Source organism: Coccinella septempunctata, chromosome 8 (genome assembly GCF_907165205.1).
Source record: "Coccinella septempunctata chromosome 8, icCocSept1.1, whole genome shotgun sequence".
NCBI classification, from domain to species: Eukaryota; Metazoa; Arthropoda; class Insecta; order Coleoptera; family Coccinellidae; genus Coccinella; species Coccinella septempunctata.
The window spans coordinates 16,764,757-16,776,895 of NC_058196.1; the positions used below are offsets into that span (position 1 = coordinate 16,764,757).

Sequence of the window (12,139 nt, forward strand, 5' to 3'; positions counted from 1 at the left end):
TTCAGGAATATCGGAACAGACGGTGAATCAAACAGTTGAATATTTTGGCCCTTCGCATATGTTGAAGTAAATATTATGGCCCTTAGGCTGAAAAGTTTGGAGACAATAGTCATTTTCCTTCGTGGCGCCCACTAAATGACATATTTTCAGGCTCGGGCAAACAACACAAAAAGCAGCGTTGAGCGAGTTCAGAATTGGAATGGATGACTGCTCCGATTATGAATTTGAACAAGCGCTGAAATGCTTCAGTGTTTATCAGCATCGCCAGTTGTCTATCAACATTCCGGAGATGCACGTAGCCAGTTACACCCACAGAAAGGAAAATATTTTTCTTTCCGTGACTTCACAAATGTGACGCATGCGAAAACACGTTCGAAATCTCTCAATCATAATCAACCAATTTATTACGTAATAACGCCAGACCGCGGAGATGATAGATGGAAATACTCCATTTTCCCGAGCCGTCCGTCCGGAAAAAACAATTTCCAGGAGTGAATCAAGCTCGGATCGCACGCTGTCCGCCAGCGATATGCAAGGATCCTCTCTACATGCGTCGTTAACCGTGGTAGGAAAAAGGATTCCTACCTCAATTTTATCGTCAAGTTCGCTCCGAGCTGCGAATAACTGCACGCGTTTACTTTTCCTGTTGATTTAGTGCTCTCGATCGTGATTGATACTCAAAGATGTATGGCATGCTGTTGGAGAGCGTGCAGCATTTTGTGCAGGTTGGTTACACTGAGAATTTATTTACTCGCGGTGTTTTTTTCGGACGGTCGGTCAATTTTTTTGTCGCAAGATAATTATTTGATCCCGTGGTATCGAAATATATTTCAATTTGTATTTTTGATGATCATTGAAGCTGCAACCAGCAGCTCCTCTTGTATGAATGACAAATTTCGTGTCATTAATAGGGCATCATAATATAAACAATTTGGTTTGTTTTTGCAGTTCCTTAAGACGTGATCCGAAATGCATTCACAAAACGAATATAATAAAATAACAATTAAGAAAAATAAATTGAAAATTATAATTGGAAAAGAGGCTTCTGCAAATTTGAATTCGATATGTTTGATGTCAAGTTTTTTCTAATTAGGAATCTGCATATTCATATAAGCAGTGTATTTTGCACTGTGCATTTTAGAGGAGAATACTCAGAAGCCCACCAATATTAAAATTAGGGTACAAAAAAAACTCATTGCGGATAACTGTAGGTATAACATCTAATGATTTCGATTAATATTTCAAACAGCAAATGAGAATTTTTTTTATATTGGATTTTCCTCAGAAACTACTGAGAAATCAGTTCAAAACTCGAATGCCTCCAAGATTCATGCTCCAATATACCCATTGAAAGTTAAAAATTAGGGAAAGAAAAATAAAAAATTACACTCATGAATATCATACAAAATGTAACACTTTGTACTGCACGATAGACGTTACCTAAGTATCAATATAATAGCCCATGCTCCAGAACACCAGAGACATTTTCTCATTCCCTTATAGATTTTGAGGGGTGATGGGATAGATCGTGAAATAATACTAAATGAATAAAAAATGCTTCAAAACATATTTTATCGTTTCATAGCTTCTTATTTCCCTTATCTAAAAAGTTTTATTATGAGGTATCACAAAAATAATAACGGTCAAGTAGAATCGAAATGGTCCTTATGATAGTTCCGTTTTGTGGAAGAAAGGGTGAAAAGTTTAAAAAATTCTAGGTACCCTATTTAGCTCCGTGTTTTATTGTGCAACCTTTCTCTACGTGTGTCGGCCTATGGCAGATGAGAACACATCAGGCATGTAACAACTACGTGTTGGGGACCCACATTCAAAATTTGTATTGAAATTTTTGAAGCAGTATCTCTGTATAACCGAATTTTAGAATGATTGGTTTTGAAATTATAATTTGTCTCATAAATAAGAGATTAGCTTTAGCTTTATTCGAAACAACACAATCCAAAAGTATAGGTTCAATAGATATTGCGCATATATCTAAGTATCATACATTTGCATTCGCATATTGGTAGAGCTGTAAGAGAATGGTAATGGAGAAATTATAATCGATCATATTCAGAACACAAGATCAAAATGGATGAGGACTATAATACATTCGAATTAGTCCTAGTCATTCGCGTTTCATCGTCATATCAAGTACAAGTAGATATTTCACTTTTTTCTTCTGAGGCCATGTAGAGAATATTTACTTCACTAGAACCTAGAACATAATTTTTTCTTATTTTGAAAAAGATGTGGCTATGAATTGAAATTGAAAGTATCAAAATCGTCTATTCAAGATTCCTTCGCAGAATCCTTTTTAATCGTCTAGTGACAGAAATATTTCATTTTTCAGTCTGTTACTATGGAAGCAAGTATACTTTTATCATCAGTTGCGAAATATTTTAATTTTCGTAAGTGGTTACGAAAAGTCAATGAGTTTTGAAAAGTGTCACTTTAAATGTCAAAATTAGAAAAAATAATTTATGTAGGTATTTTTAAATATTTATATAACTCTAAAAAATAAATAAAATGCAAAAAATATTTTCAGTATTAGCTAAATCATGCGAAAAGAAATATATTTTTAATAACTAAACATGAGAAAAATGAAGAAGAATCATAAGACATTCGATACGAAATTTTTGCGGTTCAGTGACTGCTAATTTTTGTGGAATATTAATTTGATTACAGTTCACATATTGGGTGTTCTCCAACCAATGCCATGAGGGATCATTAATTCGATATGAAGATATTTTTTCCTAAACCTACATTTGATAGCATTATTTTTCCAAAATTCGAACGAAAAGAACCAACAAATCAAATGCATAAAAATCCGTTCATTTTTCCTCACATAAAAACGAATTCGTTTCAAAAACATGGATCAAGCTATTCACAACAAACTTTTTATCGTAAAATATAAAAATAGAAAAAAAATTGTTGCGAAAAAAAAACGCTTAGGTATGGTTTTTACTACTCCTTCCATTCATAGACGAACACCATAAAAAAAAATTTCTGAATCCCTTCTTGCTGGCATAAAATATCTGCTTCACTTCATTCTTTCCTGTCAGTTTCTAGATGTTCAAGAAAAAATTAAAAACTGCTTCTCGGACCGGACGCATCTTTAGGGGATGCCTAAGCAGGCAGGGCACAAAAAAGAAAAGTTATATGGAAGACCCACTCCACATATATTTATATACACCTTGTATATGCTCCTCGGATATCCGACTGGAATCTAGAATTTTAATTGGGTAGAAAATTCTTTCTGAAAAACGTCGTTTGCTTTCAATGCTTTCTATGTTCATATAAGCTGTTCCATGTGCCAGTGGGGACAAAAAGAAATCGTAGAGATAACTGGAATCTATTGAATTCGCCCTTATCTTTCAGTCTTGATCAGTTCTTAGAAATACGTTGTGGGTTCTTCCAATAAATCTTCTATTTAAGTAATTTGAGGTTTTTGGATTAACTTACGGCCGGTTTCATAATCAATATTGTATCATATTGTATTGTATATATTTTTGGATTTTATCAAAGGTTTTAGTTTTAAAATTTATCACAGTACGCTATTTATCCCCTTCTCTAGAGTATTTGATAATCCATCACATTTCAATAGGTTATCAAAATCACTCCTTCGGATCTAGATTAAAAATTATCGCGGTATCCATGTAGAAGTTTTTATTTATATAAAAAAACCACAAAAATAAATGGTGGAAGTTAACCTTTTTGACTAACCATGACGCAGATGTCAACTATATTAGAACTAAGCGGAAGTCAAACTGGCCCTACAAAATTATTATCGGGTATCAAAGTCCCACAACAAATCAATTTCACCCCATTTGACCTGGTTAGATTGTTTAATAGGAAATTTATTTTCCAAAATTCTACAGCCTCAATACAAGGGGTGTGATATTGAAAAATGCATACGGTGTTATGAGAGAAAAAATAAGTTGTTTTCCAACTTACAATAAAAAACGTTATATCTTGATTGACAGGATCATCGAGAAGTCCTTCTTCTCCTCCGCCGAAGGGAACAGTGTTGCTATGTCAACGATGAATTGTTTTCCTCCTCCCAAGGAAAAAGACATGTGCTTTTTGTGAAAGGTGACAACCGTAACTGGTTGCATTTTCCAATAATCACCCAATTATAATGATTGTAAATATAAATCAAATCCATAGGTTGATGTCCAGATTATTATGAATTTCAAATGAACGTATGAAAAAAATAACATATTTCATTCGGGGAAAAAGTTAATTTTCATGGCTCGCCTTCACATACCCGCCTCAAAACTCGAAGGGCAAACAGACTCGCCAGGAAATGTGACACTTCTCTTATGAAAAACATACATGTGTTCCTACGAAAACTTAACCACTCGATTTTCCGTCCTCAAAATGAAAATGAAGAAAATTGCTCGGACCCATCAATTCGAGGGGAACAACTTTTCCGCTCTTTCCTCTTTGAATAGGGTTGCGAAACTTCATGTTGAAGATCTTATCGAGTACCTACTATCTGATTCTGAAATTTCGCTTCAAAATTTTCATCGTTAGTGAAAGAGTACTTACTTTTCTGATTAGTTTATTAAATGCTGGAAATGGGAACCATTCACTTCCATATGCAGTAATATACTGCTCCACAAGAGTTAGGGATATCGTATTCAATCGTTTTTAAAAGTATGTAATCATCGAGAAAATCGCTGTAATCGATCCAACAAAAAACAGACATTTCGTCAATCTGGCCGCCTTTTTTCTGAAGTTTGGTTCTTTGCATATGCTTCATGAATGTTCTTATTTTGAAATGAAGTCAGTTTATCAACGGCTTCGATTTGAAACGAGTTTTCTGAGAATGCCAAGACGTAAATTAACAAACGCTGAGGCTAATAGGGCTATCGGAATGCTTCAGGCTGGCCTAACTCAGGTTGTTGTAGCGGAAAGGCTCTAACTCATCCAAAGTGTGATATCTCGATTTTGGAATAGGTTCAGGGAGACAGGTTCCGTGTTGGAAAGACCAAGGTTTGGTGGGCGACGAAAAACAACACCTGCTCAGGATCGTTTCATCACCGTTTCGGCGAGAAGAAACCCTACATCTACGTGTAGAATGCTACGGAATACTCTTCAAAATGCAGATGGGGTCCAAGTTTCCATCGAAACTATCAGACGATGTTTGGGAGAGGTGAATCTAGGTTCTAGGCGTCCATTAAGGCCCGGCGCAAATAGAAACGCAGGTTAGTGAGGTGACGCAGAGTGAGTTTTTGTAAAACATAGAAAAGACCAATACTGCGCAAATAAAGCGTGACAGTGACTTGTCAGATAGTACGTGCATCGCAGGAAAAAGCTGCGTCACCCTGCGTCACCTCACCAACCTGCGTTTCTATTTGCGCTGGGCCTAAGAGGAGTTCCATTGACACGTGACCATAAGCGTCAAAGACTGGAATGAGCATGGCAACATATCAATTGGAACGATCAATGACTGATATGGACGATTTTCAGATTCTCGAAGAACAAGGGTATGGACAATCCCACGCATACCCCGTAATCGTCGCTATGTCCAAGAAGTCCATCCATTCCGAGGGGGTAGTGTTATGGTATGGGCCGGGATATGTTTCAACGGGCGCACAGATCTACACATTTGACCTGGGAATATGACCGCCTTACACTATAGGGAGCATGTCATTGACAATGTTGTGCCAAATTTTCACGCTGCTATTGGTGAAACTTTTCAATTTCTAGACGATAACGCTAGACCGCACCGTGCAGCCATAGTTGAGAATGCGCGCGAGGAGCTTGGTATTCCACATTTACCAATACCAGATTTGAATTGCATAGAACATGCATGGGATATGCTCCAAAGAAGATTAGATAATCATCAACCTACCCCAGAATCCTTAAAAGATCTGAGAGAGCTTCTGCCCCGTTTATAATATAATTATATAATTCCTCAAGAAATGTTCAACAACCTCGTGTGTAGTGTGCAAAGAAGATGTCAAGCTGTTATTGATGCCCGTGGAGGCCATACATTGTATTGATGGTCTTAAAATGCTTGAATTCTCTGGGAATAAAATTTCGTTATTTTACTCGATATACGCTGCTGACCTACAGGCTAAAATTAATTTGCATCATTTTCATCACAAAAATCTTATTTTAACTAGGTATATTTTTTGCAATTTAAGACAATATCCCTAACTCATGTGGAGCAGTTTATAAGTTTGTTTGAAAACGTTCATGTACATTACTATATATTTCTGGTGTGATTTGAAGGCATTAATTAATGATCCGAGTCACGCTGGGTAGCGTAAATCTTGGATTTCAGGTGATCCCATAGAAAAAAGTTCAGTTGAGCGAAATCAGGTGATCTGAGTGGCCAATATGTCAAATCTAGGCATGAGGAAAATTTTCATCTGAGAACTGACGCACCGGTTGAACGAAATGAGGTGGTGTGCCATCGTGTTGGAGAATGATCAGATCAATAATCTTCTGCCATCTCCAATACTTGCACGAGGTCTAGATAAATAGCAATAGATCTAAATAAATTTGGCCAGTGAGATATAGGGTATAAAAGAGGGACGAACGTGTATTCTGAGTGGTGGTTTCAATGCACCACCGAAAAAAGCTAATTTGAGATCCATTGAGATCCCCAGGGATCATCTTTTACACAAGTTGGGGGATCATCTTGCCTCAAGCATATAAGGAAGCAACAAATATAAAAATCATTGTGATCAACCATTCACAACCAAAGTAGCATAATCTTAAATTTAACCTAACCTTAGATTGAGTGGTCACAATTTATATTTTTCACACACCAGATACATCGGATAATTTCCTAGTCTACTAAAGGTCGGATCCATTGCTACTTGACCTAAGACAGCAACTTCCCTCGCTTCGTATCTTTCATGCACCCTCTTTTTGTTTCCGACGGAACCAGTCTCGTCAAATTTAGCAACCAGTTGCACAACGTAAGCATTTTTATCCAGGATGTCATTCGCTAAATGAAGCCGCTGTTTTTTGCGCAGAGTCATTATTTCTGAAAAATTTTCCATTTCCACTCTTTCTTCTACGGAATACAAAATTTTAATTCTACTACAAATTTACAATCGCTTTGACACACTTTGTAACGTTCTCAAAAATTCACGATAGACTAAGGTAGATCAAAAACATGATTCGTCTACTTTTTTGGACAAAAAATTAACAACATAACTACTAAATACCTTTGAAATATGTTGGATATGGATAATATTCTCGAGATAAATTCCATATTGTCTCTTTTCTATTTCTATTTTCACTGTTATTTAGTACTAGATACGATCTTCAAAATTAGTTATCGCAATACCTCTCATTCCTATTCAAAATCAAGGAGTTGTGCTAAACCTCATTTGGGGGTTGAAGTTACGGAGATGAAAAAAACAGAGAAATTTTTCCTCGAATCAGAAATTGAATTGAAGGGTCCCAGCGATTTTCCACCCTTTCATTGTAAAGTCCACCACCCTGTAATATACCATCAATATACAGGAAAAATTTTCACGTAAGCTCCCAATGAAAATCGTCATTTTGCAAACAAATGATAAAAAACAGCCAATCATAACATAATAACAGCGATAACAAATCCCTTGGGTAGTTATCGCTCATTGACATCAGTTCGAAAATGAAAAATGTCAGGATTTGGAGCTGACACTGGCGAATTTACTTCATTGAACTTTCAACTTAGGCGACAATAATTACTTTTTTGCGCGTACAGCGCCATATAGTGAAAGTGGATAAAAATTTTTAAGACATATTTTTATTTTTTGAAATAGAATCTAATTCTGCCCTAAAATAGTGATTGTTATTTAATATTTCAAAGTTACTCCCTTCCCCATCTACATATGTAGATAAGGATGTATGCGTAATTCAGTACTAGCGGATGTAGCCTTGTCGTATATCAAATTTTTGCTTTTGTTTTACGCATATATTTTCAAAATGTCCACCAGTAAACAGATGAACAGTATCATATTCGAGACTCTTGGCAACAACAAGCTATATCAAGATGAATTAATGAAGAGATGGAAGACTCATCTGGATCTGATGAAGGACTCGACAATAATTTTTTAAACCGAGCTATAATACTCCTCAGTAATTTAGAGTGGAAAGTCTATATCGTTCACTCAATTTATTGATATTTCCATGATGCACTAAAGACATTAGTTGGGGAACCGACGATGCTATATCGGGATTTACTCGAGCGTCGTGGAGACCTAGTGGATTTTGAAGATTAGATGGTAAAAAGAAAAAGGGGTTCTATGATGTATACACTTTCAGCGGTGGAGAAAGCGTCTGCAGGGTCTCAAAGATGTAAAAAATAATCGTCAGGTGTACATACTCGAGCGTGTCAGATTAAGATACTGTATATGCTCTACGTGTCTCTGATAATGAATTCATGCTTTTCTGACAGTTTGCGCGGTGGGACTGGCCGTACGGAAGAGTTGAAAATGGTAAAAAAAAATTCCATCGTTTCAGATTTTCTGGGAATATGTTAATTGGACCCAAAGGAAGCTACTTTTCAATTTGGACGTGACGCACGGTCACAGCGGTCTTTTGAAAATGTGAAAAAAAATCGTTACTTGTACATACTCGAGCGTGTCAGATTTTCATACAGATGTTTAATCTGGGTGTTGTAGACGTGTTGACCCATTAATCTGACATTAATCAGGGGGAGTTTTTCTTAATCTGATACTTCGAAGATGATAAAAATCCCTTTTTTTCGAATATTTCCCACCCTGTACCTCTAATCGTTTTTGTATTCATCATGAAAGTTGTAGATAATAAAATTCTACACAACTTTTGTCTGAAGCAATTTAACATACTCTCAACCGTTCTCGAGTTAGAAGGCGATAAGGGCGAGAAGCTCAGTCACACATGCGAAAGGGCAAGGTCAATGTAGAATCCCAGTCTACAATTGTCAAAATGACAAGGTGACAATTTCTATGATGACAATTTCGAAATTAGTCCCGAAAATTTTAGTGTTGTCTGTGACTGAACCTTAGAATGTACTATTTTCCAACGAGTGAATTTTCGCTTCAGCATGTATCGCTAAACACCTCGCATTAATCGCCATATATCTCAAAAACGTTTGAACGTAGAAAAAATTGCTTGAGACAAAATTTGTAGAAAATGTTATGCTCTACAACTTTTATAATCAATGCGAAAAAGATTTGAAACCCAGGGAAGGAGATAATTCGAAACAACTGATTTTTGTGACCTTTATGGCCAATTTTTATTGTTTCGGCTTGCTAAAACTGTCAGATCATATTTTTTCCGTTATTATTCAATCATTAGCTTAAAAATAAGAAAAAGCGCCACCGCTCTCGAGAATGTATAAGTGACGTTTTTTTTTGCAACTTTGGCGCCCTCCCACACATTTTCGACACGCTTAAATTGTCAGATTAAGAAGATATATACTTTCAACATGTAATTAACCACATATATCTTAATCTGACACGCTCGAGTATGTACAATGATCGTTTTTTTTACTATTCTGACAGGCTGTCCTAGACAATTCCCCCTATATACAGGTCTAATTTTTGGTAGAGGTACTCTACAGGGTCCAAGGTATGTCCCCTTATATTAATCTGACACGCTCGAGTAAATGACGAATTTCCCTCTTCGGCCCCCCAACTACATGTCATAGTAAAAAAAAATCAGAAACTTTTTTAACCAGATTAATAATAAGTATTACCAGAACTATTATTACCTTTTCAGAAAGAATATGGGGAAGATGTATGGTTTGAGGTCTTGAAGATATCGGAGTGCAAATATAATGTTTTCAGCACTCACCAGGTATATCCTGATCACATCATGGCTGACTTAGCCCGAGCATTGGAATCAATCACATCGCAATCCTACGACGATTTCATGACATTTTTTGGAAGATGCTTCGTTAGATATTTCAGTAATTATGGGTGAGTCTGCAAAAATTTGAGTTTGACGAAGGACTTGTTCGAGAGCAACAAACATAAAATTTTATTGTTTATATGTTTTTAGAGAGTGAATTCGCAGTAAATACTAAGCAGGATCTTGAGAATATAAAATTTTCTTTATTTTTTGTTGAGGCCAGAAAATTCACCACATCCGGAAACCCCCGCATAATTTATTTTATTATTTGTCTGTTTAAAATTACCCCAAGGTGAATATCAAGACGTTGGCTGATTTGGAATTTTTTCAATATTTCTTCATTTAAACCTTGTTCTGGTGGCATACCAAGGGGCATTTGTTATTATTTCTTGTGAAACAAAAAAGTTAAATGAAAACAAGTAACTAGAGTAGTATCGTATCAAGGGAAGACGAGGAAGGATATTTATCAATTAGTAGTTTTGTAAAAACATCATTTGTTGAAAAAACCTGAAAAAATTCATTGTGAACATGCATTTACATTATATTTCTAATTAGTCTGAATTATTTCCTTGAGTTGAATCATTTTCATTCCTTCATTTTCTAATTAGCTGAATTCGTCGAATATCTTTTAAGAATTAAGAAATAAGAATTGGATATTTGATTCGCATGAGTAAGGTACTTATTGGTATACTCTTTGAGGAGAGTCAAAAAAAATCAGGAATTCAGGAATCAGCCATTTGAAAAATTATAGATGACATCAAATCTCAAATTTAGAACAAGTCCTATAACATTTTCTTACACCAAAAAGAACGCAATATTAAAAACTATATTAACCTCAAATTCAGACACCATGTATTTATACATATACCTGCATACAGGGTGGGCTTTTTAAAACGACGAGATAACGGGCGGAATAAATTTGTTTCGAAAAAATGCTCGGACACGTCGATGTTTGTTTCGAGGGGGACAACTTTTAAGGTCAAATTCACAACTATATCGCTTCAACCCTTAGTGTTAGAACACCAACCCCTAAATTTTGAATAGGAGAGATAAGGTGAGTGATATCTCATTGGAAAGGCCTTTTTATCCTGAATTCAAAGTATTAATTTTTTTCTCATTCAATGCATTTGTTTTCGGGATATTCAATTTTGAATTTCGTACAGTACCAGTCATTCCGCTAACCATGCTATGTGAAATCATCAATTATTTGACTAATTCATTCGGTGGTTACGATGGTTACTATTAATTGTCAGCATCAGACAACGAAATAATTTTTATTGGTAAATATTTTCTTCAACAATTAAGGTGGTTGTCTCATCTGTTTCGTTTTAAAAAGCCCATCCTGTATATGCTCCTGATTTTATTTCATTTATAGTATATCTTGAGATCTAAGTTAATCGGAATTTGAATTCTATTCCATATCTAATTGAAAGAAAAATGCAAAGCTCATTTTGTTACTAGAATATTTTGCATGCACATCAATTTCAGCTATGACAAAACCATCAAAGCTACTGGTAGAAGCTTCACGGATTTCTTGGAGAACGTCGATAACATTCATTCCCAATTCAGACTGTCCTATCCAAAAATGAAGAGTCCTTCTATGTACTTGACCGAAGTGGACGAAAATGGTTGTGTGCTAGTTTACCGAAGCATAAGACAAGGTTTCACACATTACCTAATGGGTAAGTAAAATGTTTTTATGCGGAATATTTATCTAATACGCAAAGGAATGTGGACTTAGTGCCAAAAAACTGAACTCTAATTCAATTATGATCCTTTTCTTCTGTTTTTTTCAGTATAAACTTTTGTTGAGTGAAATAAGTCGAAAAATAATATAATTGAGTAAAATCTATCAATTACACCTAATCATATGAGATAATTTCTTAAACAATCTTGAAAGGAACGTTTATTGACTGAAATTTCAAAGAAAACGAAAATGTATAGTAACAAACAATCTATTTATATTAATATAAGAGGATCTATGGTTCACTTCAAAATGCTTTATTGTTCAAACGATCGCACCAAATTGGACAATTCTTTTTTTGTTGTGTTTATTATTGTTAGGGCAAGGTTTATATAACAAAATATTCCCAAAAAAAATTGTACAGAGCAGAAAAAAAGGCATTCCTTTTTCTTACGACCAATCGAGCAATCACGATGAGTTAGTTATTATTATCTACCCTAGAAATAATTTAAATGGCAAACCTAAACTAGGTTTGCCGGGTCAGCTAGTTTCTTATAAATATGCCTAAACTAATCAAAATCTACAATTTGCTCCAAATTACATATG

General features: G+C 35.3%; 1 protein-coding gene across 1 annotated transcript in view; it reads left to right on the forward strand.

Annotated features, from left to right (window-relative positions):
- Positions 1-446: 446 nt before the first annotated feature.
- LOC123318715 (soluble guanylate cyclase 89Db-like) overlaps positions 447-12,139 on the forward strand; it is a 37,655-nt gene continuing 25,962 nt past the window's right edge. The window contains exons 1-3 of the mRNA XM_044905421.1: positions 447-725; positions 9,718-9,917; positions 11,338-11,531. Of these exons, the coding sequence (XP_044761356.1) occupies positions 684-725; positions 9,718-9,917; positions 11,338-11,531 (436 nt within the window). The 5' untranslated portion in view covers positions 447-683. The remainder of the gene's footprint in view (positions 726-9,717; positions 9,918-11,337; positions 11,532-12,139) is intronic.